General features: G+C 57.7%; 2 protein-coding genes across 3 annotated transcripts in view; one reads left to right on the top strand and one right to left on the bottom strand.

The window, feature by feature from the left end:
- PLCD3 (phospholipase C delta 3) overlaps positions 1-8717 on the top strand; it is an 11792-nt gene extending 3075 nt beyond the window's left edge. The window contains exons 3-16 of one of the 2 annotated variants that reach the window (XM_066336681.1): positions 751-979; positions 1066-1195; positions 1665-1890; positions 2674-2875; positions 2979-3123; positions 3362-3514; positions 3590-3745; positions 3894-3929; positions 4502-4661; positions 5491-5607; positions 5693-5841; positions 6603-6738; positions 7858-8007; positions 8090-8717. In XM_066336681.1, the coding sequence (XP_066192778.1) occupies positions 751-979; positions 1066-1195; positions 1665-1890; positions 2674-2875; positions 2979-3123; positions 3362-3514; positions 3590-3745; positions 3894-3929; positions 4502-4661; positions 5491-5607; positions 5693-5841; positions 6603-6738; positions 7858-8007; positions 8090-8178 (2078 nt within the window). In that variant the 3' untranslated portion in view covers positions 8179-8717. The remainder of the gene's footprint in view (positions 1-750; positions 980-1065; positions 1196-1664; positions 1891-2673; positions 2876-2978; positions 3124-3361; positions 3515-3589; positions 3746-3893; positions 3930-4501; positions 4662-5490; positions 5608-5692; positions 5842-6602; positions 6739-7857; positions 8008-8089) is intronic. The other variant, XM_066336680.1, reaches the window with a different exon arrangement.
- Positions 8683-27143, bottom strand: NMT1 (N-myristoyltransferase 1). Its single transcript, XM_066336682.1, has 12 exons — positions 26968-27143; positions 20939-21053; positions 19567-19711; positions 17316-17434; positions 16731-16822; positions 16019-16135; positions 15135-15305; positions 14678-14786; positions 13504-13674; positions 13099-13266; positions 11986-12123; positions 8683-10269 (listed from the first exon to the last, which is right to left on the bottom strand). Exons 1-12 carry the CDS (start codon positions 27093-27095, stop codon positions 10249-10251), a joined length of 1494 nt encoding a protein of 497 aa, XP_066192779.1. The 5' UTR covers positions 27096-27143; the 3' UTR covers positions 8683-10248.

The following is a 27143-nucleotide window of genomic DNA, read 5'->3' as shown; positions in this document are numbered from 1 at the left end:
CCCCAATGAGAACCAGACCCCACTCTGGGACATGGAACTCCACAATCCAGACCCCACCCAGACCTCCACCCGTGACCCAAATGCCCCCTGGGACCCAGATCCCTGCCTGGATCCCTACTTGTGACCTGGACCCCAGATCCCCATCCTGGATCCAGACATCCCCCAGCACCCAGACCCCAATCCAGGACCCAGACTCCCACCCAGCACCCAGACCCCAATCCAGGATCTGCACCCCAAGCCTGGGATCCAGACCCTCACCCAAGATATGAATCCACTCCAGAATATGGAGCCACTTCATGCAGTGGCTCCCAGAGCCTTCCAACACTTCCCAGTACACCCCGTGTGGAGCCGTAAGGGCTCCCACCCTTCCCCACTGCCCTGGGGTCAGCACAAGGTCCTGTCTCCATCCCGGCCAGACTCTGTCCCCTCCGCGGCGTCACCCGTCTGTTCCACCCTCTTGTCTGGGATGGGTGCCTGGAGCTGGCACCGCTGCAGGGCGGCTCCATCCGCTGCCAGCGTCCCCGTCCCCATCCCCGCAGGGACAGCGGCCACGGCTCCTGTCTCGCCTGGGATTAGCGGGTTAAGCCCGGCTGCAGCAGCGACAGGAGCCGAGCCCCGTGCCCTGGGGCGCCGCGGGGACGCGCGGGTGGCCATCAGCAGCCCAGGGTGTCTTGCAGGATGCTGGCGGGTGGGTGACCCGCCGAGGGAGCACGTCCATGGTCCCTCCCCACCCCGCGCGTGTCCCCGCAGTCTCGGTGACGCACATCGAGCGGGTGAGCGAGGGTCGCCAGTCCGAGGGGCTGCGCAAGCACGGGGCCGCCTTCCCCGAGCGCCACTGCTTCACCCTCGCCTTCAAGGGCCGCCGCAAGAACCTGGACCTGGCCGCCCGCGGCGAGGAGGACGCCCGGCACTGGGTGCAGGGGCTCACCAAGCTGATGGGGCGGCTGCAGGCCATGAGCCAGATGGAGAAGCTCGACCAGTATCCTTTAAGGGAGCTCTGGGGACATGGGGACAGGGTGGGGACGGCTGTGAGCGATGCCGAGTGGTTTCCTTATCCCTGTGCAGTTGGATCCATGGGGTCCTGCAGCGAGCAGACAGGAACAAAGACAACAAGATGTCCTTCCGGGAGGTGAAGAGCATGCTGAGGATGCTCAACATCGACATGGACGATGTCTATGCCTCCAAGCTCTTCAAGGTACCCACCCTGCACTGCATCACCCCCTGTGCCCACTGCTGTCATCACCTTCCCCGGCACAAAGAACTGACAAACTCCTCACACCAAAGCCACCCACTGCCACCAATGCTTGGGTGCCATCAGGAGCACATGGTGGAGAGGGATGAGGTGGGGTGAGCTGTCCCAGCCACTGTTCCGTGTGTCCCCAAGGTGGGACACTTCTCCCCCATGGAGAGCTGTCCCTCTAGGCATCTCCCAAGGTCCCTTTCCACTTAGGGAAACTGAGGCACGGAGCTCTGCTCTGCTCTATCCTAGAGCGGAGGGTCAGAGGGCTCTGCATGGGGGAACAGAGGGGACAGTAGCTGAGACCCCCAAACTCATCCCACACGCACTGCCAGCTCCAGGGGACAGACAGAACAAGGCAGGGGGTGGCCGTGCCCTGTCCACACAGGGAGGGGACCGTCCCTGAGGCTGGGCTGTGTCCCACCAGGAGTGTGACCACTCGGGGAATGAGCGGCTGGAGGGCCGGGAGCTGGAGGAGTTCTGCCGGCGGCTGCTGCGGCGGCCGGAGCTGGAGGAGCTTTTCGGGCACTACTCGGGCGAGGACCGGGTGCTGTCAGCTGAGGAGCTGCAGGATTTCCTCAGGGACCAGGGCGAGGACTCCAGCCTGCGCCAGGCCCGCGCCATCATCCGCACCTACGAGCTCAACGAGAAGGGTGGGCCCAGGGGGTGGGACAGTGGGATTGCCGGAGCCACGGGAGGCCGTGGATGCAGGGACGGGGCTCTGATTGGTGGCATCAGCCCCCCAAATGGGCATGGGCTTCTCTCACTGAGCTGGTGTCCATTCCCAGGGTGGCCCCAGTGTCAGCCATCCGACACAGGGCCTGGCTGGTACCTGGTGACACTGGGGACAGGGGACGTGAAGGTGGGGATGGACAGCAGTTAGACTTCCATGTTCCATGGGTGATGTGATGCCAGCTCTGGTATGGATGTGACACTGCTGAGGGACTTCCATCTTCCTCAGGTCCCACCATGGCAGGTCCAGGGTGAACACAGCATTAGGAGGACGGGGGACATCATGGTAGGGGTGAAGGACCTCCCTGTCACAGTAGCACCCTTAAGGTAGATGTGACACTACGAGGATGGGGGACATCAGAGGGGAGATGGGACACAAAGGGGACCCCCCCTGGGTGCCACAGTGCCAGGTCTGGGGTGACATGGCACTGGGAGGACAGAGGGCATCAGGGTGGGGACAGGGAACCTCCACGCCTCATGGGCATCACCGTGCCACATCCAGAGGGAATGTGGCACCAGCAGGATGAGTGCCATCAGGATGGAGGTGGGACACTTGAGGGAACTTAAATGTCCCCCGGGTGCCACAGTGCCAGGTCAGGGATGAACATGGCACCATTGGGACTTCCAAGTGGGGCAAGTCCCCAGGGTGCCACCCTGCCAGCACCATGCCAGCCTTCTGTGACACCTGCCACTGTGTCCCGCAGCCAAGCGGCAGGACCTGATGATGCTGGATGGCTTCATGATGTACCTGCTCTCGGCTGCCGGGGACATCCTCAACCAGGAGCACACCAAGGTGCACCAGGACATGAGCCAGCCCCTGAGCCACTACTTCATCTCCTCCTCCCACAACACCTACCTGACCCGCAACCAGATCGGCGGCACCAGCAGCACCGAAGCCTATGTCAGGTGCGTGTCCACGTCAGGCGGGTGTCCCCGGTCCCCGTGGAGCCCCAGAAGGTCCCGTGGCTCAAGAGCGACAGGGACTCATCTGGCCCTGGTGTGGCGGCAGGGCGCTGAGGGCAGGGTGCCGCTGTGTGGAGCTGGACTGCTGGGAGGGCTCGGATGGGGAACCTGTGGTCTACCACGGCCACACACTCACCTCCAAAATCCTCTTCCGTGACGTCATCGAGAGCATCCGCGACTCCGCCTTCGAGGTGAGGCCGGGGCCGGGAGCCCTGGGGGTGCTGAGTGTGGGGTGCTGAGTGTGGGGTGCTGAGTGCCCGGTGTGGGGTGCTCAGTGCCCAGTGTGGGGTGCTCAGTGCCGGCTGTGGGGTGCTCAGTGCCCAGTGTGGGGTGCTCAGTGCCAGCTGTGGGGTGCTCAGTGCTGGGTGTGGGGTGCCGAGTGCCTGGTGCCGGTGCCAGGTGCTGAGGGCTGCCCGTCCCCATGCCCAGAAATCCCCCTACCCCGTCATCCTGTCCCTGGAGAACCACTGCGGGCTGGAGCAGCAGGCCACCATGGCCCGGCACATGAAGGCCATCCTGGGGGACAGGCTGCTGACACAGCCCCTGCAGGGGCAGGACACCCACCACCTCCCCTCACCAGAGGTAAGGCCACCTGCACGCCCACCTCAGTGTCCCCATGTCCCCTCCGAGCCCTGAGTTCGGACCTGCCTCCTGTAGCAGCTGAAAGAAAAGATCCTGGTGAAGGGCAAGAAGCTGCCAGAGCTGTGGCAGGAGCCCCAGGTTGTCACCTCCCTTCTGGACCCTGAGGAGGAGGAAGAGGAAGAGGAGGAAGAAGAAGAGGAGGAGAAGGTGCAGGAGAGAAGCCCCCGGCGGGTAAGAGACTTCCCCAGGGATGTGGTTCTGGGTGACCATGGCACCCTGGTGGTCCTGATGGGTCAGAGCATCCTGGTGGTGCCAGGGGACCATGGCATTCTGGCACTGTCCCAGCTGAGCACTGCAGCCCTGCTCTCTCCCCTTTCAGTCGCTGCAGTCGCTGCAGGAGATCAAACCTCTGCAGGTGGGTCATGGGATGGAGCTGGGGGGCTGACAGAGCGCGTGCTGTGGCAGCACCGAGTGGCTGTCACTGCCTGGGGGAGGGGACAGCCTGGGGACCCCTCAGCTGTGCCTCCCTCTTCTTGTTGGGCTGGGTGGCCTGTTTCTAGGGTTTCTGACACTTTGATTTCTCAAGTTCTCCACTATGTTGAGCCTCCATCATATCCAGGGTGACCAGTTGGGGTCTGCATCACTTTGGGGTCTCTGTCACCTCGAGTGTTCCATCATCTCAGGGTGCCCATCACCTCAGATTCTCCAGCACTTTGGGGTCTCTAACATCTTGGGGTCTAACATCTTGGGCTGTCCATCCCCTTGAGTTCTCCATGAGTTCAGGTTCTCAGCCTGTTTGGGTTCCCCACCAGCCCATGGTCCATCATTCCATTGCCTCAGGTTCTGCACCACCTTGGGGTCTCCACTGCATCGGGGTCTCCACTGCCTTGAGGGTCTCAGCGCTGGCAGGGGAGGGGGTGTGTAGACTCAGGCTGGCAGGCGGCCACCGGGGCCAGGTTGTCCCTGACACCCCGGTGGCTCTGGCAGGCCAAGGACGCGTCACAGGTGTCCCCGGAGCTGTCGGCGTTGGTGGTGTACTGCCAGGCTGTCCCCTTCCCTGGGCTGGCCCAGGCCCTGCGCCACCCCCAGCCCTGCCACATGTCCTCCTTCAGCGAGAGGAAGGCACGGAAGCTCATCAAGGAGGCAGGTGAGGGCCACCAGATGGGGACAGGGACGGGGACAGGGTGGGTCCATACTCCAGAGTCACTGGGGTGCAAGATGGGCTGAGAATGATGGGCTCTGTCTCTAGGATGGTGCCATGGGTGGTAGTCAGGGTCACCTGGCCTCACCCAGGCTGCCCTGGGTGACCCTGAGACCCCTGAGACTGGGGTCTGCTGGCAGGGGCTGGGACCAGAGGCCAAGGCTGGGGTCACAGGATCAGGATCAAGGTCCGGGATCAGGGTTTAGGATGTGGCATCTGAGTCCAAGGCCTAGGGCTGGGAATAAGGTCTGGGTCAGGGTCCAGGCACTGAGGTCTGGGGTCAAGGGCTGGGGGTCAGGGTTGGAATGTGAAGTCAGGGGCTGGGATTAAGATCTGAGTGAGTGTTCAGGGTCTGGGGTCCAGGGTCAGTGTCTGGAGCCAGGCTTAATATCTGGAGTCAAGGATTAGGATATGGATCAGGGCATAGGCTTGGAGGCTCTGGTTTGGAGTCTGAGGTCCAGGGATCAGGGTCAAGATCTGGGGTTAGAGTCTGGGTTCCACGGTCAAGGTCCAGGGTCAGGGGTTTAAAGTCAGTATTTGGGGTCAGGATCAGGATCCAGGGTCAGAGGTTTGGGGTCAGGGGTCTAAGTTCAAGGTCCAGGGTTGGGGTCTGAACCCCAGGGTGTGGTTTCAGGGCCTGGGTCAGTGTCACATTTCAGGCTCAGGCCCCCCCTGGGTAGTCACTGTCCGTGTCCCTGTGCCCATCACCCGCTGTTGGGGCCCCCAGCAGCACTGGAGGCTGCAGCGGCCCCGCTGAGCCGTGTCCCCCACCCAGGCCCGGCGCTGGTGCGGTACAACAGCCGCCAGCTCAGCCGCGTGTACCCGCTGGGGCTCAAGATGAACTCTGCCAACTACAACCCCCAGGAGATGTGGAATGCCGGCTGCCAGCTGGGTGAGAGCCCCCGGCCCCTCCCTGACCTGGCATCCGCCCCTGGAGCCGTCACCCACCCTGACACCGTGTCCTGCTGGCCCCACAGTGGCCCTCAACTTCCAGACGCCGGGGTACGAGATGGATCTGAACGCGGGGCGCTTCCTGCCCAACGGGCGCTGCGGTTACGTCCTGAAGCCCCTCTGCCTGCGCAGCCCCCCCGGGGAGGGCTCCCGGCGCCTGGCGCTGCACATCAGGGTGAGGACACCCCCTGAGCCTGTCCCCAGGCCCGGCTGGGAGCCACCCACATCCCTGCTGGGTCACACCCATGACATTCCAATGCCTGGCCAGGTGCCAGCTGCATCTTTTCCCCGGTGACACCAACCCTGCTCCCAACCAGGTGCCACCCAACCTCTTCTGGGTGACACCAGCCTCTCTTCTGCTGGGAACACTGACCATCTCCTCACATCTGTTTGGGTACCCCCCTTGTCTCTACTCCTGGGTGGCATTAACCCTGTCCCCAAATCCAGCTGGTATCAGCCATGCCCTTTCTCTGAGATGGCATCAGCTACCTGCCTCCTCCCCATCTCTCCCCATTCCCAGCCAAGTGCCACCTACATCCCTTCTCCTGGGGACCCAGCCACCTCCCTCCTCTTCACCCCATCCCCACCCCTGGCTGGGTGCCATCTGCTCCTTTCTGGGGACACCAACCCTCTCCCCTGCCATGGGCCACCTACGTCTCTTCTCTTGGATGGCACCAGCCACCTCCCTCCTCCTCACCCCATCCACACTCCTGACTGTGCCACCCACGACACTTCTCCACGGTGACATCAATCCTGTCCCCAAATCCAGCTGGTGTCGGCCACTGGGTGGCATCAGCCACCTTCCTCCTTTTCACCGTGTCCCCAAGCCCAGCCAGGTCCCTTCTCCTGGGGGCACCAGTCCTTTCCCCACACCTCTGGGTGTCCCTGGGCCACCCGTGGTCCCTGTCCCCTGGTCCCCAGCTCCCTGTGTCACAGGTGATCACAGCACAGCAGCTGCCCAAGCTGAACAGGGACAAGGGCAGCTCCATCGTGGATCCCTTCGTGCGTGTGGAGATCCACGGAATCCCGGCCGACTGCGCCAAGCAACAAACCCATCACAAGCTCAACAACGGTGAGTGCTGGCACCTGGGCACCCCCAGGGACACCTGGACCCAGGGGTGCTGGCATCTGTACCCATGGGGACACTCCAGGGCACCCCGACGGCCAGGGACATCCAATTACCTATTACTTCTCACAACCCTATTACTCCCCGAATCCCAGGAATGCCCAAGGACAACCTGGTCCTTGGGGTCCCTTGGAGCACTCTGATCCCTGCAGACACCCCAGGGAACCTGATCTCCAGGAGTGCTCCAGGACACCCTGACCCCCAGGGGCACCTCAGGGCCACCAATGCCCAGGAGTGCTCCAGGACACCCTGACCCCCAGGGTTCCTCTGGACACCTGGTCCCCAGGGACACCCCAGGGCACTCTGATCCAGGGACACCTTGATGCCAAGGGCATCTTGATCCCTGTGAGGGACAGTGCCTTGGGTACCCGCAGCCAGTTGAACCAGTGCCCGGGACATCCCAGTCCTCTCCCTGCACTACAACACCCCCTCCCCAGAACAGCCAGATCCCCACAAGTGACAGGGTCCAACATGTCCCAGTTCTTCCCAGTGCTGCTCCCTTACGGCCACCAGTACACCCCTCCCAAGCCCAGTGTGATGGCCATTCTCCCCAGTATCCACAGCCCCAGTCTGACCCCCATTCCCCCAGTATACCCCACCACAGCCCCAGTCTGACCCCCCTGCCCCCAGTATAGCCCACCACAGCCCCAGTCTGACCCCCATGCCCCCAGTATACCCCACCACAGCCCCAGTCTCACCCCCCTGCCCCCAGTATACCCCACCTCAGCCCCAGTCTGACCCCCATGCCCCCAGTATAGCCCACCTCAGCCCCAGTCTGACCCCCATGCCCCCAGTATAGCCCACCACAGCCCCAGTCTGACCCCCCTGCCCCCAGTATAGCCCACCACAGCCCCAGCACGCCCCCCTTTTCCCCAGTACACCCCCCCAGCATCACCTGCCCTCCCCCAGGCTGCCCCAGTCCCCACATCCCCCAGTGCAGGACGGCAGCCCAGCCGGGCCAGGGGCAGTGCAAGGGGGTCCTGCCGGTCCCTGCTGGGCACTGGGTGGCCCTGGTGGCCCCAGTGTCCCCGGTGGCCACACCCACTTCCCACCCCGGTGCCGCAGGTTTCAACCCGCGCTGGGAGGAGACGCTGCGGTTCCAGGTGCGGGTGCCCGAGCTGGCCCTGGTGCGCTTCGTGGTGGAGGACTACGACAGCACCTCCTGCAACGACTTCGTGGGGCAGTTCACGCTGCCCCTGCCCAGCATGCGCCAAGGTGGGTGCAGGTGCCACCCCGCTGCCCGCCGGGGATGGGGACAGCCCCCTGCCACCCGCTGAGCCCCCCGGTCTGTCCCCAGGGTACCGCCACATCCACCTGCTCTCCCAGGACGGGGCATCCCTGTCCCCTGCCACGCTCTTCGTGCACGTTCGATGCAAGAGCCTGTGAGGCGTCCACAGGAGGGACATCTTTGTGTCCCCGAGGTGCCCACGGGAGGGACATCGTGTCTCCGTGTGGGGGACAACAGGCTCCTCCCTGCGTGGGCACCCTGTGTGGGGACAGTCTGAGGACACCGCTCACCTGTCTGTGGTGACAGCAGGGCTGGGAGAACCCAAAGGGGTGGGAGCTCCCCTCCCTGTTCCCCATTGCCACCCAATCTGCTGGTGCCCTGCTCCTCCCCTCCTTGAGGGGACAGAGATGCTGTGACAACCAGGATGGCTTGACTGGGGCCAAGGACAGCCCAGCACGGCCCCACAGGATGACAGCAATCACCAGATTTCACCAGTCCTGGCCACGCTTGATCCCAGCCCCTCTCTTGGGGTGTAAGGACGGTGCCATCACCCCAGAGTCTCTGAGGGGACCCTGCCACCACACACTCCATTGTGCCTGGGTGGGGACACATTCCCAACTTCTGCTCTGGCACCAGTGACAGTCACAGATTACACCCCGGGATCAAGCCAGTCGAATAAAAGTTTTATTTTAACAGAGCCTGTCCCAGTGTCCCTGTCACCCCCCGGGGCCCATTGTGGGTGGATCAGGGCTGAGCCCATCACCAAATCAGCGGTGCCCTGGGGAGCTGCCAAGCACCCATGGGTATTGCAGCCATGGAAGCTGGGGGGGTTCATTGCAGCAGCCCTCAAACCTGCCATGGGGATGGGGGGGTGGGTCTCATGGGGTGTCCCCCACCCACATCCAGCCTCCCCTAGCCCAGGACAGCAGGGACACAGGAGGGGACACAGAGGTACTTGCATAGGTGACACAGGACCCTGAGCAGGGGCGATGTGATGGCACTGCCAGGGGGGATGTGATGGGCTCCTGGTCCCCACCGAGGCCCCACAGGTCCAGGCTGGGGTGGGCACAGGCTCTCAGGGTCCATGGTGCCACAGGGTGTGACAGGGACATATGGGGACAGGGAGGCATGAGAGTGCATAGATGGGGTCTTGGCCTTGGTGTGCAGCTTTGGAAACCTTTGGCTGGGCGGGCAGGAGCATCTCGGAGCTCTGGGTGGACAAGGTTCATGACATGGCAGGAGCCTGTCCGGGCACTCCTTTCCCAAAAGATCTCGATGGGATGAAGGTTTTCCATGGAAACATTTCCCTTCTCTCGGCGGATCCCACAGCACGAGGTGACACTGGGAGCTGGCGGTGGAGGCACCGGGGCCGGGGAGGCTGAAGCTCCGGGGTGATGCCGATGGTGTGTATCCATATTCCATGCTTCCAGAGAAAAGCAGCTGAGCAGAGGCCAGAGGTGTGGCAGTGGCATGGAGCATCCCCCGGTGCCCGCAGCCCTGTGGGGGAGGCTGAGGAGAAGGAGCTGCAGGAGTCTGAGCAGAGTGGGGTGTGCTGGGCACACTCTGGAGCAGAATCCCCCCTGGATGTCCAGGCGCTGCTGCCCCTCGGTTCAGCGCTGAGCAGGAAGGGTTGGAGTCTCCGTGGCTGGGCAGGAGATGGGACAAGGCATCACTTGCACAAATAGCCCTTTGAAAGGAGTCTCGGCGTGCTCCCGGGCCCGCAGGGGGGGACCCTGTTTAATGGAGCCAGGAGCAAACCAGGGGCAAAGAGCCGAGCAGGGCAGAGCCTGAAGCACCCTCAGGGCAGGCAGGAGGCTTTGGCCAGCAGCCACCACGTCCCAGTACTCCAGCACGCCGGCGCCACAGCATCAACCTCAGCTGTCCCCACGGAGAAAAGTCCCGGTCGAGCAGCCCAGTGGTGACCTTCAGCAGCTGAATGCAACTCATGGCAGTTGGGAACACGAAAGATTTAAAATATATATAATATATACTTTTATTATTCACCCGTTAAATCCATTATATGCCAATCATGATCTAGTTTCAGCAGTTACATTTCCTTGATCATGTCTTTACCAGGATGCAGTTACATCAAACAAGGAGACGGCTGATGGCAGCGAGGGTGGTGGCTCTGGTCCCCCTCTCCTGGTGTGGGTCCGGCTTTGGCAGAAAGGATGAGGGCAGCACCTCCGCAGGCCCGGCTCCTCCACGCTCTCCTGGCAAGGGCTCCCTTACTGCAGCACCAATCCAACCTGGGAGCGAAGGAAAGAGGGGTCAGGATGTGTCCTCTGCTCCATTGCCAGCTCGGCACGGACACAGCTGGGAGGGCTCAGTGCTGTCTGTGTGGGTTTCCCCGCTGGTTTTGGGATATTTGAGAGCAGCAAGGCCCTGGGTTTGTGGCTGAATGGGCACACGGGCCCTGCCCAGCTCTGATCCGGGAGGTGACCAATGTTTGGGGTGTGACAATCCCTGCCAGGTTATGAGACAGTCTTGATTCATGAGCCAAGGATGTTTCTCAGCTCATGATGAGTAGAGGGATAGAACACCTCTCCTACGAGTTGGGGTGGTTTGGCTGCAGGGAGGCCTTAGAGCCCCTTCCAGTGCTGAAAGGGGCTCCAAGGGGGACTTTGGACAAGGACCTGGAGTGACAAGACAAGGGGAAATAGCTTCCCACTGCAAGAGGGCAGGAAAGACGGGATAGTGGGAAGAAATTCCCCCCTGTGAGGGTGGGCAGGCCCTGGCACAGGGTGCCCAGAGCAGCTGTGGCTGCCCCTGGATCCCTGGAAGTGTCCAAGGCCAGGCTGGACAGGGCTTGGAGCAGCCTGGGAAAGTGAAAGGTGTTCCTGCCTGTGACAGGGATAGAACAAGATACTCTTTTAAGGTCCCTTCCAGCCCAAACCATTCATGATTCTGTGACTTGGGAGAAGCCTCTCACCAAAAAGCCTGGTTCCTGGACACATCCCTCCACAGGCAGCTGGCACTGCTGGGGACTCTCCAGGACATGCTGGTGGCTGGTCATGAGCCCTGACCCAAGGGACTCAGAGGCAGCCCCACCACAGGAAACATTCCCAGCATCAGGCTCTCCCACAGCCCAACTCTTCCAGGGAAAGAAAGGATTGCTGACACCTCCTGGGCCTTCCCAGAGGCTCAGCAGGTGAGTGAGGCTGGTTTAGGACACAGAGCTTAAGCGTGCCCATGGACAGACCTGGCTTCACACCAGGGAACCAAAGCCCTGTGACTGCCATCAAGGCATTAATAAGCTGTTAAGGCATTAATTAGCTGTGATGTAGCTGAGCAGATTCTGGTTCTCAAGCAACATCCTCTGCAAGGTGGCTGTGGACTGGACAGGTGCTGAATCACATCTCTGGCATGGAGGGACAGTAGCAACCAGGGGCTGCCTCAGAATGGCCCAGGGCGGGCAGGGGCTGCAGCACAGCTCTGGGAGCAGGTCCCTGGGGAACAGGCTGCTGGCCCTGGGGACAAATGACATCCTGGGATCCCCATGGCTCAGCCCCCTTTGTCAAGCTCCTTCTCCAGCCTGTCTGTTCTCTCCAGAGGGGTGGCTGTTCCACTCCAGCAGGACACACTGACACCCAGGACTGTGCGGTGACACCCGGGTCCTGTGCAGGGATCACAGGCAAGTGTCACAACGCCCAGTGTCACTTCTGTCACCCTGCAGCCCTCTGCTGTCTCCTCTGTGCTTGGCCTCCTTCCTCAGAGGGAAGAGGCTGGTGTGAGGGGAAGGACTGAACCTGCACTAATCCAGGAATAAAACTAGCTCTGGAAGATGAGTGTGGAGGGATTTTCCTCAGGGACATGCTCTGTGCAGGCACGGGAGATGGCACAGGGATTCACCCACCACTGTGTGACACTGCAAGGACTGGCTGGGCTGGAGTGCTCAGCTGTGGGTGACAGCAAACCCATGTCCCCAGGGCTGTGGGGACAAGGCCCCTCCCCACAGCACTGACCTTCTCTGGTGCCATGCTGGGACACTTCCAATTGTACAGGTAATACTGCAGGTTCCCATCCCCGATCCCAAACTTCAGCTTCTCCAGGAAGGTTTTGTTTTCCATGAGATCCAGTGCATTGAAGACGTCAAATCCTTTCTGCACAAGGAGACATGAATCCATCAGTTCCTGCTTTTGTGCTGGGGAGTTCCTCCCACCTGTGAGCAGCCTGGCCCCCGTTCCTGCCCAGCTCTGAGTCCCAGAAAAAGGAAAGAGCTCAGCCTTGGTGTCCTCACCCTCAATCCAGCCACTACAGGACTGTTTGCTGTAGGACATGAGTAATAATACCCTGAGCTCAGCTCACCCTAAGATGGAAAGCTCAAGCCCTGCATCCCTCTCCTGGGTGGCAGATCCTTTCAGATTTGGATTTCTATAGTCCTGGGAACAATCCCTTCCCACAAACCCAAGGGTGGCCAGCCTGCAGCAAGCTGCTCAGTGGGTTTCCTGGTGAGCTCCTGTGAGCTGCCCAGTGTCCCAGAGTGCCAGCCCATCCCTGGCTCCCTCACCTGTTGGAACCCTGGAAGCAGACAATTTTAGGCTTTCTGTGCTAACAGGCACTGGCTCTCAAGAGTGCACTACATTTGACCTAAGGCTGTGGAAGAGGCTTCCAAAATTGAGTGACAGCACTGGGATTATGGGTGTATAGTTTGGATAGAAGTGTGTAATATCTTAGAGTTTAAGGTTTTAATATATAGTAATATATATAAAGCAAGATGGAGGATTTAGGGTGTAGGCTAAGTTCTTCTTCTTTCTCCCTCTTCTTCATTGGTTTGGGTGGTGTATTGAGAATTGGGTGAAAAAATCCACATTGCAGACCACGACGGTTGGTTATTGGGTTAAAAGTAAAAAGAATACAGGTGACATCTCATAATTGGACAATTAGTGCTTAAAAGACCTTGGAAAGAGTGAGAGACACAGGCATTTTTCACTTTGTTAGCTAGAACTCACAACTTGTGAGCCTGTACTACAGGTAAGAATTAACAAACACCTGAGTCCAAACATGAAAACTGCATCTCTCGAGCATTTAATCCTGGCTCTAGCAATAGAAGGAGAAGATGAAAACCCCCCACTGACCGACTTGGCGAGGATGAGCGCGTCACTCATGAGGTCGATGAGAGGCGTCTTGGTGTGAACGTTGTAGAAGGAATAAGCAGCTTTCAGGCTCTTGTGAGTCGGGTGGTTCATGATGGTGGAGGGCAGCGTGTAAAAGCTCAGGAAGTCTGTCACCTCTCCCGAGGCACTCTGCGAGGCAGAAGTGACATCACAACATGAGGCTGGGATAAAGCGCGGCCAGAGCCTTAAGGGGCTCTCCCAGTTGAGTAATGGCTGCAGGAAAACCCAGGGCCCAGGATGGAGGCACCACCCTCCAGCAAATTCCTATCCTGGAGGGGCATGGAGCTCCTCCTTGACTGCCCCCACAGCTCCAGTAGAGGTCAAAGTCCAGGAAAACAGCCCTGCCATCGTGCTCCTGCCCCTCACCTCTACCACGAAGGTGTCGATGATGTTCTCCTGAGGTACAAACCAGTGCTCCACCTCCTCTCGGCTCATCACGGGGGTCAGGTGGAACTGCTTCAGGTACTCGGTCAAGAGCTTGTGCACAGCAGAGATGTCCTTGTGCTCCATGGGCCGCAAGCCGGGAGTCTTGGGAGTCTGCACAAAGTGGGACAAGTTGTTTCGTTGCTTGCTCAGTGGTTTCCATCACCCAAGGGCTCTCCAACGAGCAGCACAGAGACACTCTCTGCTTAGATCAGCCCATTTTCAGCCCCCCAGCCCCGTGGGCCCAGCAAAGGATGGATGTGATTGCCGTGACACCGATGGCAAAGATCACAGAGAGCACAGCATGTCCCAAATCCCCAAGTGCCAGGTCAGGTCCCACTGGAAGTGCTCTCCTACCCTCTAATGACACAAACTCTGCTTCCCTCCAGGTTCCTGTTCCCACTCAGAGCAGGCACAGGCTGGGAGACATGTCCTAGGCTCCACAAGATGTTATTCCCAGTTGGCCTCAATTACTGATCTAGGGTTGGGATGGCTCAGCAAGCCCAGATCTGCTCTGGGGCTAGGTTTCTGTACAAAAACCAGTAGCTCCAGCCCAGCAACTGCAGTCTGTGGGAGGCAGGAGCTGGGAGCTGCTCAGCATGAAAGCAGCATTTTCCACCCCAAAGGGGCAGCTCTGGCTGACGGAAAGGAGCCAACAAGGTCGGGGAGGGTGGTGGCAATTTTAATGCAGTTTGTTTCTTTCTCTTCCATCTCCAGCTGGGGAACTTCCCCAGCAGGACAACTGCAGTGCCAGAACTGATCAGTGTGACTGAAGAATAAGGGACTAACTCAATCCAAGGTCACACCGAGGTTGTGTTTGGACAGATGAAGGCTGTCACATCTGCCTGCTCGTTTTACCAGCACGACAGGCTATGACTCACCATCAAACAAAAGCTCACAGGGTCCTCTAACTGCAAGAATCTGCCCTTAAAATGCAGGTACCCAGGCAAAAATACATAAAGATTAAATAAAGCACAACTGCTTGACAGAGTCATTTACTACATGGAACAAAACCTAGGTCTCCAGGCAGAGGACTTGACCTCAAGCAGGACGTTTGTGCCTCTCCCCTTGCCCAGAGAGGAACAACTCCTGGGCTCTGCTCCCGGCTGGCACCCACCTCGGGCAGCCGGTAAAGCTTCGTGGTGCGTTGCATAGTCATGTTCCTGCTCAGGTGGGAAAATTTGACCTCGATGAGTTTCCGAGGGTTCAGGGAGCGGTGCCAATACCTGCAGAAACACACTGGCAGTGGGAGACTCGTTCTGGGGCAGCTGCAGGGGCACAAGGTTCCCGTGGCTGCCGCGAGGGCAAGTGAGAACATCAGGCCAGCAGCTCCCCACAGAGAGAAACACGGTTCTGAAGTGTTTGTGCTGCCAAAGCCTCCTCTCCTGTGTTGCATGAGCAGCTTTAGCAAAGTCACTGCACATAATCCTGGAAGGACAGTGCAGGAGGAGAAACCTGGGCTGGGATCACTCTCTCCTGTCCCAGGGAATCCCACAGACTCTACTGGCCATAGAGGGGACCATGGAAAGGGAAGGTCTGCAGACAGAAATCTTGGGAGAGCCACAGACACTCACCTGCAAGTCCCCACAGGCTTTGGCAGCACCACTCCTGCAGTGTAAACAGCCTGGAAGATTCCCTCTAGATGCACCCTCCGTGTGATCTCACGGATCAGAACCGGAGCCACCCGTTTGGAGCGCAGCTTTTTGTGGACACACAAGAAGTTTATCTCCACCATCTTCTTTTCTCTTGGGGAGGAAATAATGCAGAGCATGAGGCTTGACTGTCCTGACCTGGGAGGATCAGACCAACACCCTGGGCAATCTACCTCCAAGCCCCTTCAAGGGAATGAGGAATCAACACCTCAGGGAAGGGCCAAGGGCTGGGTTTGGAGAACCCTCCCTTAAGCTGTTACCCATGAATTCCCAGGGAAAATGGTCTGACTCCATGTCAGGGGAGGGCCAGGTTGCATATCAGGGAAAGGTTCTTGCCCCAGAGGGTGGCTGAGCACTGCCCAGAGAATGGTCACAGCCCCAAGGCTGCCAGAGCTCCAGGAGAGTTGGGACAATGCTCCCAAGGCACAGAGTGGATTGCTGGGCTGCCCTGTAGAGGCCTAGGACCTGCACTGCATGATCCTTGGAGATCCCTTCCAGCTCAGAAGATTCTATGATTCCACATCTCCATCTAGCCCTGGATGATTTCAGTAAGCCAGAGCCCCAAGTTAACCTACTTTGTTGAGGAAAACAGCCTTCACAATGGTTAACTACAAGATGTCCCTGCTCAGAACCTCCCTTCCAACCCTTAACCCCATCTTCTCCTCCAAGCAGCAAAACATCTCCAAAGCTGAGGGGTGCAGGTCTGGCTGTGGCCTGGGGAGGACAATGTAGCCAGAGTCCCTCAGCACTCCCACAAAGCCCCAGGTGTCAGCAAGGGGCAGGATGAGAAATGCAGCAGCACTCACGTGTCATAGATGTGGATGGTGGCTGGAATCGCGCTGATGAATCCCACCAGCTTCTTGCTGGAGACCACTCGGACCCCACAGTGCCACTGGGGCAGCCAGCCTGGAGGACGCAGTGCCCTGGGGAGGGGACACAGCTCAGCAGTCACCTCCCACCCAAGGTCCTGGGTGTACCTGCTCCTGCCTCCCTCCCTGCCCTGGGACACCCTGAGTCCTGCTCGCTGGCAAGAAGATGAGAGTGACAGCCATGTGACAAGGACTGTTGGGATCCAGGGCAATTCCTGCACCCCACAGCCAGTCCTCACTAGGGACACAGAAGGAAATCTCTGTTCCTCACTTCAGGAACACCCTGAGGAAACAGCAGCTCTGCTGCAACAGGACTCCAATGGTAATTGCTGGCAGCTGCCTTCATCCCACAGCTCTAAGGTACTGGGAATTCCTCAGCTACTGGAATTTTCACAAACATTTAAGGTATCAAACCAAAGAGGAAAAAGTCCACTTTTAAGCTCCTGTACCTTCAAGGAGCCAAAGGCAGGCAGGGCTGGGTGACAGCCCTTCTCACCATGTCCCTGGGACACTGTACACAGTGACAGATGGGGAAGGGACATTTCAGGAAGAAGGGAGATGGGCTAAACAAAGGCAGCTGCAGCCCTGTCACCGTGATCAGGCTTGTCAGCATCCCACACCCCTGCTCTGCACTCCTGGTGCCACTCACCACAGCAGGAACTCGGGCGAGTAATCGAACCGGAACATGTTGTCATCGTCCTCCACATAGTTCTCGTTGAGAAGTGTATAGAGCTCCTTCAGCTGCAGCAGCACAGAGCACAGAGGTTAAGGAGGTTACTCAGCCATCAGCTGCCCCCAGACAAGACCCTGAACTATTCATGTGTGGCCACAGCACTCTGGCACCATGTGCAGCCATGTCCCTACTCCTGGCACATGCCCCTGCTCTGGGGTCCTGGACCAGTGCCACACAGAGCAGGAGGAGCAGCAGGACACAGAGGAGCCCTGTGTCATCTTCCAAAGAGGTGGGGCATGCCTAAAGGGTCTTCCTACAGGAGAACTCTGGGCTTCAGGCATCCTTACATCCCCTTGAAAAAACCAGGCCAAGCTGCCCAATCTGGGATGGGTAAGAGGGAACTGCAGCTGGGGGAGTCAGACCCATCCAAACCCAAGGAGATGGTGTGACAGAGCCAGAGCATCACCTGCTGTGCTGAAGGACATACTTCCATCCCCAAAACCACCTCCAAGTGCCAACCAAGACACTCCATCATGGGCGTGCTGAGCTGCCTGTACTCACCACACCTCTGTCCCCCAGGTCCAGGGCATCCCAGGTGAAGCCCTGGGGCAGGGTGTAGGGCTCCTGGCGGATATTGTCCTTGTCCGGCTCCACCGGACCGTGGGTGTTCACCACTTCTCCTGAAAGACAGAGCAGGGAGAAATGAGAGAGTTCTCTGCTGTGTGAGGCCAAGCCTCTACAACACCTCAAATCTAGTGTCCAACATGCCTCATGCCTCTCAACCCTGAAATGGCAGAGGGGGATTGTCACTTCACCCATCCAGTTTGGGATATGACAATGGGCAGAGAATCAAAACTCCTTCCAAGGCAATGGTGGAGCTCCTCGGGTGACCAAACACAGCCACAGCTACATCCTCCAGCTCCACACATGATCCTGATCCTTTCCCATCCCCTCAATCCCAGCCTGGGCCAGCACTTTCCCGTGAGCCCCTCTGTGAGACAGTGATCTCCTGCCAGCTCTGGCCACTGCCACTTGGCAAGTGTCAGGGTTTCCTGCCCACTGTGCCTAAAGAAGAGCTGCAGTGAACAACACAACTTTTGTTGTAAAACCACTGACTCCTAAGGGCCCTGATTCAGCCAGGAGAGGTCTGCTCGAGCTCTGGCTTTCTCAGGGATGTCAGTCCAGCAGCACCACTTCAGCGCTGCCAAGAAAAGCAAGTTGTGCTAATTAGGAATTCCCTTAAAAAGGCATTGAAAAGGTTTCCAAGCAATGGGGTGGTGATGAAAGCCCAGAGCAAAAACTTCCCCCTTCACACCCACCCCAGGCAGCTTCCAGAAAAGCTCACCCCTGGCTGCCCTCTCTGTTTTGAGCAGGTGCTGAACTGTTTTGAGATCTGGCCCCAAAAATCCTCCAGCACTTCTGTTATCCAGCCCTAAATAGCCCCGTGTCTGTAATGCCAGAGCACACCAGGACCACGGGGACATGGTGAGTGGCTGGCAGCCAGGCACAGCCACCACCGTGTTGTCAGGAGGAACGAGTTGTTTTGTGCTTCCCACTCCCCAGGAGACACCTTCCACCCTTTCCCCAGGGTTTTCCCAAGCAGAAATGATGTTTCCCATGTCCAGCATCCTCAGAAAAAAGGGCAAATGCAAAACCAGGCTCTGCTGTCCCACGTGACCACGTGCCATCTCACTGTGATTTTCCCAACTTAAAGCTGAGATTGTTGCTCACAGCAAAGTTTTTGAGACCCAGAAAGCCCTCAGAGTGGTGTAGACAACATGGAATGAGAACCAAACACTGCATCTGCAGGAAAAGGGAAACAAACCTATGAAGGGAAATACTGAAGAGCAGCAAATTTGAAGCCATGACAAGTTTTGGATAAATGTAGAAACTGTGGGCTTGGACTCACTCTCTAGTTCTCCTGAGCTCTAGGGGATGCAGATGATGAGTGACTAAAGTGAACTTATCCCAGACACCCCAATCAGCCTAGGAATGAGCACCTTCCAGCCAGGCAGCTCTGCCAGCACATCTGCTCTGAGAGCTCCTGCCATGGTGTCAGTGGCAGATCACTGCCACAGGCTGTCAGGAGCAAGAGGAAGGGTTGGAGCAAGGATCAGAGCTGGGAAGCACCACTGGGATGTTCACAGCGGGAAGAGGGGACCAAGAGATGAGGCTTCCCATCCTTAGATGCTCAGAGCAGCTTGGGGTGGAGATGCTTTGATGTTTGTGCTTCCCCTCTCCTGGCTCAGCTGCAGCTCCTGCCTGTGCCAGAGAGGGATGGGAGCCCAGCAGAGCAAGGATGTGGCAGCTCAGCACTGGACTTGCTTCCCAGAGCTGCTCCCAGCACCATCCAGCCCTGATTCACCCCGAGTTACCTTCCCCACCAAGGATCCCCATCTGGGAGGCTTCAGCTTCCAGAGAGGGGAGAGCTGGACAGCTCTGAGCTCACAGGATGTAGCAACACCACACACGAAACTTGGGTACAGAGGGCCAGGGAGACCCAGCTCCAGGGCTAAGGACTGGGATCAAGGGATGCACAAATGCAGGAGGCATCAGGTCAGATGTCTGAAGTGGTTCCTTGTCCCTTTGTACCCACTGAAGTGCTTGCACAGCTGTTCAGACCCTCCCCATCCACTTAGCCCACGCTGCTGAATGGTGAAGTGGTTTTGGTGCCTTTGAAGCCCAGGCCAGGCAGGGCCTCACTTGGTGGCCACAGATGAGCATCTCCAGCTTCTCTGAGGACTTCCTGGAGCAGCCTGGGGACCACAAGGCCTCCCCCAGAGCCCACAGGACGTTGAGGGGCTGCACATACCTAACTTGGGCACTGGCTGTGTATCCCAGAACTGGTAGCTCCTCTTGCTGGCTTCCTCCATGGTTTTGGCAGGGCCCTGACCTACGGAGAAGAGCTCGATGGCTTTTTGAATCTCCTGGATCCTCTCAGCAGGTAAAGAGTTCACCTGAGGGCAGAAAAGGAGGGTGGAAAGACAAAATGAGTAAGCTGAGCCACCAGGTCTGTGTGTGGGCTCCTCCAGGGGAACCTGGAGCTGCCAGGAAAGGGAGACCAGGCAGGAACGTCCCTTCCCATCCTCAATCCTTGTCAGGATGGATGAACCCTTTCACCTGTCACCTGTCACTCACCTAGATCTGGTTTCTAGGCACTCCTAGGACAAAGGGGATGGAAGAGTTTTCTGAAAGCGCTTTAAGCTTCAGTTAAGTGGGTGCTGTAAGCCCCAGGAGCAAACCTCCCCACCTGACATCCTGCAGAGGCAGATGGATCAACCCACACCCAGCACTCGGGATTCCTTCAGTGGCTTTTCTCTCTCACTGCTCAGCCTCCTCCCTCTAAGCTGGATCTGTATCCACAAACTGCAGCTTCCAGAGGAGTCCCTGGACACCAGGGACCGGGACAAGGCAGGGAGGTTGAGTCAAGATGAAAGACACTTTCATTCTCCTCTTCCTCAGGGTGGATGGCTCTGCACTGAATTCCCAACCCCAGCTCCTCTCTGATCCCTGAGGAATTTAGTCTGAAAAATGCAAAGCCCCAGTTTAAAGCCCTGTGCAGTCAGATGGACAAAATATTCAAAATATTTGGATGGGAACTGGGCATCAGACAGAAAACAGCCTCTGCTGATGTGTGTCCCTTGCCACAGGACCAGAGGGGACAAGAGGGGCAGGAGAGTCAAACCCTGTGTCTCCCATGCTGCTTCCCAAGCCACTGGCTGCTGGAGAAGATCAGGCAAAACCCAGAGGGATAAGACAGACCCTGCTCTCCCCAGCTGCTCTTCTTGTGATCATCAAGCAAAAAATCAACACCACCAGATGTCACCGCCGTGCTGCTGGGCAGGACTCAGAGCTGGCAGGTGGCAGTGTGGCAGCTCCTGCCGGTGACAGGCAGCTGGTGTCTGAGAAGAACTTGGAGGCGCCAGTCTGACCCTGGAACTGGCTGGAATATCCAGCCAAGGACTGCATTATCCCTGGAGTGCTCTGCAAACACTTTCTGCACCAACAGGAATTCCCACACATGGAGCCACGTTAGGAAATCACTCTAAATCTGAAGATTTTTGAGCAACCAAGCGCCTAAAAACAGGGCTGCAAACTCTTTCCTTAGCCTTAGTAACCCTGGAGAGGTTTGGGATGGGGCTGGCTGTTGTGGGGGAGCCAGGATTCTGGGAAGAGTTGGTCACCTTCACTGGCTGGTCCTGAGCCTGGTCAGGCTGGTCTCCTCCTCCCTTCTCTTTCTTCCGTTTGGGTTTCTTTTTCTTCTTTTTGGCTCCGCTGTCATTTGCTGGACTCAGGCCCCTGGGGAACAAAAGAAACATCACTGGAGCCTTGGGGTTTTCGTTTGGGAGAATATTTGTTTGGTTTCTGAGGCACTCTAAAGAAAATGCAGGCTCCCTGCCGAGTCCAAGTCTCCAGGAAGGGGAATTCTCCATGAACAGAGAGAATTCTCTACCCCACAACACAGAACTCCCTGTGAGCTCCCCAAAAGGGACCAGCACCAACACCTCCCACCCCACAGGTTTGTTGAGCAGTGGGGACCGTGCCCTGTGCTGTAGGTGACCACATCCCCACTGTCACATCCCCCTCTCTGCCACCCGTATTCAAAACCACCCTTTGGAGTGGTGAGATCCCAGCTTTGGCTTCTTCCTCTTCTCCAAGGCCAAGGACAGATGTGGAAGCAGCAAACACTGCTCCAGCCCCACGGATAAAGCCCCACAGCAGGTTCAGGAACCACAGAGGTCGCTGGCCAAGGACACTGTGCCAAGTGTTACCTCACCTGCACTGGTGATGCTCTAGGGAGAGGAGGCTGTTTATTGGAAACTTATTGTATTGTTATGCTGGAACTGAAAAACTGAGAGTGAGGAGCAAATCTCTGGGAGTGCAGGGTGGGAAGTGCCTACACCGGGGCACAGCTCCTCCTTCCACGGATGCAGGGCAGCCCTGGACATCCAGATCATGATCATCCCTGAACAGCTGCTCAGGGTGTGAAACCCCTCACTGAGGCTGGCCTTTGTTCCAGCAGCATCCTGATGCCAAAACACAGGAGATGTGCCTGCTCCCAGCACGGCAGACGGGATCTCATGATGATGACCTCGTGATCCTGCACGGGATGACCTGACCCAGGACAGGCAACGTTATGGGGGAGCTGGGAGCTAGCTACAGCCTCCAAGGCTGACAGGGTTCAGGGGGAAATTCAGTCTGGAGAGGGTGGAGCAGCTCTGACCAGAGGGATGAGAGGGGAAAGGCAGGGACACAGGGCCAGGAGAACTCTGCCAGCACATGAGGGGTCTCCTGCAAAGCAAGCTGGAGTCAGAAGGTGCCAGCACATGGCTCAGCTCTGTCCTGTCCCTCAGTGCTGTCCAGAGGGGTCAGGATACAGCCAGGGCATTTGAGAGGTGTCCCTTTCCTTGCATCCCAGAATAACTCTCACAGGAGGGACAGCCCCACAGACCTGACCTGCCCAGAGGCACCAGCCTGCAATCTCCCCACAAAAGCACTGCTCACTTCTGGAGCAGTTTAATGTCTTTACCAAACACAAGATAGTGGTGAAGAAGGTGGAGCAAGAAAAAAAGAAACGTGCTAGAAAATATGCTGGAGCAACATCCAAGTATTTATTTCAGCAAGGCCAGAACAAGGAGGAGCTGGGAGGAGAATAGAGCTTGAAGAAATGCAAGTGGAAGGTGTCCCTGCCCAAAGCAGGGGGGTGGAACTGGATAATCCTCAAGGTCCCTTCCAGCCCAACCACTCCATGCAATCCCAAGGCTGAGCAGCGAGAAGGTTATGAAACTAGGGAAAAGTGGATGGAGAAATGTTTTTTGAGGGCTGAAGCTGGGAGATGCCTGTGGATTTGGCATAGAAAGCCAACGTGATGGGCTGCATTGCCCTGGGGAGCAGAGAAGGATGGCTTGCAGGACACGGAGCTGCTGGGCTGGGGAAGCTTTTCCTCTGGATAAAACCTGAACAGCAGCAGAGACTCTGCAGACAGCACATGCTGGGGAAAACCATTCCCATATATCAGCAGAGCCTGTGTGGAATACCAGGAGATGGGAAGCATTCCTGGTGTGGGAACAAGCAGTGGTTCAGGGTGAGCTGCTCCACAAGAGGGGGTGAAGAGAAGGGCCCCCTCTTATCCAGAAGAGCATGAAGGGGAGCAGGGAGAGGAGCAGGAGCAAAGCCACAGCTCTGAGGACCAGCATCCCATGGAGCTGCTGAACCATCCCTGGGGAGAATCTCACCTTCCCTCCCACTGCCAGGAAAGGGCTTTGCCTCCCAGGAGAGGCTTCTTGGACATGACAGCAGCAGCAATCCCAGCACAGCGCTGCTGACAACACTATTGATTTTAGTGACAAATGTGTGATGGCTTTTTTAACTCTCTGGGGAGGAGCACGGGCAGATCCTGGCCACACTGAAGTCCTGGGATGAGCAAAGCCACCTTGGAGCTGCAATAAACACATCCAAACTGTTTCCTATCAATTTTAACACCACGAAGTGACAGCACCAGGAGAACTCCTGAGCACACCCCAAGGGCTGACACTGGAAGTTGACCTTTCCGAGGAGGACAAAGACGTGTTCCCAGCTCACCTGCACATTGGGATGCTGCAGGTGTAAGTCGTGACAAACAAAATGCTCCCCTCATACTCTGTCAGCAGCGCTTTGCTTCATAAATCAGAGCTGCCAACTCCCAGCTTGGTGCTAATGAGCTCGGCCCAACCACGCCAGGCTCACAGGTGAAAACGCTGAGAAAATTCCTCCCTGATTTATGGGCAAAGCTGTCGTGACCTGGAAGAAATCAGGGCACCAGAAGGTGGGATGAGGTTTTGCATTCCAGGGCCTGGGGAAGGGCCCTGCTCCAAACCAATCTGGGAGAGGAGTCACCAGCATGTAGGAAAATGCTGGAAAACCCAAAGGTCCCACTCACTACACCCAGAGAAGAAACATTTACAGGTATTTTCCATTTTAAATCTATTTAGGAAAGCAAGTATCTTTTTTCCTCCACCATAGCTGCACCCCCTAGATACTCCCTGAGTTAATGACAATGCCCCACCAGTGTCTGGGAACAAGCCACCACCACCCAAAATCTCAGCTACTGCAGCTGGCCTGCCCCATGAAGATGAGAGGGCTGCAGTAGTTTCATCCCCAGGGAGGGTGAGCTGCCAGCCCAGCTCACACCCAACAGCCTACAGCCTTCCCAGCTGCACTGAAGGCCTTTTTCCTTCCATATCCCTTTGTGCTCCGAGGTGCATTGAGAGATGAAGTAGCTAGACAAAGGCACCTTGGCTGCATTGTGCAAAACATCTCCCAATTTCCTGTGGGATCACCATGGTCTCTGTTCTGGCTAAGGAAAACACTTCTCCTCTCTCCTGGGAATAGCACTGCCACCATCATGGTCATTACTTAGCACTCCAATCCCTCATTTCCCATTACCAGGTGGTTCTATGAGTTGAAAACAAAGGCTCCAGCACCTACCACTGCCCAGAAAACAACCTCTGTAACCTGAGTGATCTTGAAAATACATTTCTGGAAGCACTTAAAGACAGTGGCTGGGCTTGTTCAGGGTGAGACCTGCTCAGACTGACTCTGCCCCACCACCTCAGCCCCTCTAGAGGCTGGGAAACACCAGACTCATCCAACAAATTTGTGCTCAGCACCCACTAATCTATCCCTGGATCCATGGGTGCTCCCACTGCACTCCCAAACCTGAGGGAGGAAGCACAAGGGGAACAACTCCAGTTGTGGGCAGCTCCCTCAGCCTGGTGGGAGACTGAAAGTGTCAGATGAGAAGGAGTAGATCCCTGCTCCCTATTTAGGTGCTGGAAAATCCTTCTGCCATCCCAGGAGCTAATCAGGCATGGTGCTTAGGCTGTAATCTCTGTAATCTCATTAGGGCCTGTGGCAGGGAGGGAGGATCTGCAGACAGCAGAGCCCAGCTCCCGGAGCCCAGCATGCTCCTTACACCTACAACTGAATCCCACGTGCTGGAGCTCAGTGCTTGTCCCAGGAACCGCTTCTTGTGGCCAAGTGCAGGCAGGGACTGCCAAACCCACAGCTGCCCTCTGCCCCCCTCACACCCCATCCTGCAACAACCCAGCTGTGCCACGGGCTGCTCCCAAACTCTTCCCCCCTGAAACAGCTTCCCCAGGTCGTTTTGACAACAACAGAACTGTTTCATGGGACTGGGACACTCCAATCCTTGCTGTCACCACTGCTCTTGCTGCCTGTGAGGTGACAAATCCCACCAGGCTGAGCCCATGCAATGTTCCTGCCTTTCCAGAACCGGGCAATAAATCCTCCACAGCCACCAGGGACACAGCAGAAGCTCTCTCCACACAAAGAGAAATATGAAAAATAACAAAGTGGGATTATTTTCTTTGGAAAATTAGCTTGGATAGCCCCAGCAGAGAGCAGTGCAGCCACATCGCAGTGCTGACACTGGACTGAGGAAACTCGGTTCCTCTTTCCTGCCCTTAAAAGGAAAGAAAGTATTGCTTTCACTACGGAATACTTTATGTTTTAAACCTCAGCGCCAAGATGCAGTGACTCCCAGCACAAACTGGCATGGGCAGAGCGCTGAGTGTGGCTCTACAAACCCTGGCAGCTCAAAGCCCTTCCCCTGCCCTGTTTTTGGGGACAGTGTCACTGGGGTGACCGGAAACACTCCCACACCCTGGTGTAATGGGATGGTATGGAATCAACACAATTAACGACTGTACATCCAGTATGAAAAACATCCTCCTTCCCACTACCTGGTCTCTCCCTGGGGGGTTTTGAGGGTACAGGAGATTCGCCACAGAGCTCCAAGCCTGCCTCACTCCTTATGGCTGTGCCCACCAGCCACACTTTTGGTGTTATTTCCCAAGCTACCCAAACTATTTCCTACTGCATATTCCCCAGGCTGCTTGTGGTGCTCCAGCTCCTCGAGGTGGCCAGAGTGATGCCCACGCCAGAACCCGAGGAGGGCTCCAGAGCACACCTTTTCCTGGCAAAGGGCAGGAGGAACCGCTGGGCTGGGGAGCAGCAGTGATTGAGCACCGCGTCTCCTCCGCTCGGCTCTGGCTTCCACAAACCTAATCATGTCAGAGGGAAAGAAAATAAAAATCTCCCCAAGCACAGCTAAACCGATTAAACTGAGACACGGTGCCACATCCGGGAGGCAAATGAAATATAAATGGGCAGCTATGCTGTCATAAAAAAAGCCTCTGTGATATTTCTTGTGTGACCTTTTATTCGCTCCGGTTCCTGGGCAGGCGGGATTGCCTATGGAAAGCTGCTGCTGGAGGCAGGTCTCTCCAAGCCCACGGCCACCGCTGTGCAGGGCTGGGGAAGCAGCACCAGGTGAGCAGGAGGAGCCCAGTGAGGTTCAGGTGCAGGAAGAACAAAGTACAAAACCGCCGGAAACCTCTGGAAAGCCCCACGTTGACGTTCCCCATTCCCAGCAGGAATGAGGATGGAGCCTCTCCCACAAATCCCAGGCATGGTGAGGTAGCTCTGCACCGTATTAATTAAGGCAGTGAGTAATGAGAGTGCTACGTTAAGCACTCCAGCTCTTCCCCACTGAGATAAGAACCTGCCTCGCTCCCTGTCTTGTTGTTGTTATTCCACCACTCCATACCTCTGGAGGCTGCGCTCCTCCAAACACGAGACAATGTAGGCAGAGCTTTGCAAACCCCTGGGCTGTGTTTAGGATAACGACGGGATGAGTGTGCAGAAACCCGGGATTATTCCAGGGCAGAGGGATGCCACATGCTCCGGAAAGCAGGATCACGGATCCAACCGTGCCACCACCCTGGGTGTCACCGCGGGGATGGAGATGCCACAAATGGGCTGAGGCTTGTGCGGGAGGGCAGAGGGAATGTGGGGAGACACACCCTAAGGCAAGGCCACGAAGAGCTGCTAACTAGCCTTATTTCTGCCCGAAAAAGGCACTAGCCGCCCCGTCCCGGCCGCCCCACACCACCGCAGCCGTCACCCATCCCCACCGCGGCCGCGCCCGACCCTGCTGAGCTTCGGACACGCTCCCGCAGCGGGTGTGAATGGGCGCCAGCGGCACCGCCCCCCCGCCAGACTGACCGGCACCTCGACCAATCGCTGCCCGGGATGCTGCCCAGCAACCAATCAGCGCACCCGGGGGGCGGGGCGCCTCGCACTTCCCGGCCGCTCCTCGCCTCAATGGGCCCGGCCGCTGCCGTGGCACGCGGTCCCGGCTGTCGCTCACCCCCGGTTGGAGCCATGCTCCGCCTCGTTCTCGCAGTCGCTGCAATGCTCGTGGTCATTCTCCTCCGCCGCCGGCCGCGGAGACCTCGCCGGTGGCCGCCTCACTGCTGTCTCACTGTCGTCCGCCATCTTGAACGCGGCCTCCGCGCGTGCCGCACCCCCGCAACAAAGCGCGCC

Source organism: Sylvia atricapilla, chromosome 27 (assembly GCF_009819655.1).
Source record: "Sylvia atricapilla isolate bSylAtr1 chromosome 27, bSylAtr1.pri, whole genome shotgun sequence".
In the NCBI taxonomy this organism is placed as follows: Eukaryota; Metazoa; Chordata; class Aves; order Passeriformes; family Sylviidae; genus Sylvia; species Sylvia atricapilla.
The sequence above is the reverse complement of the archived record's forward strand: the minus strand, read 5'-3'. Positions and strand labels throughout refer to the sequence as shown.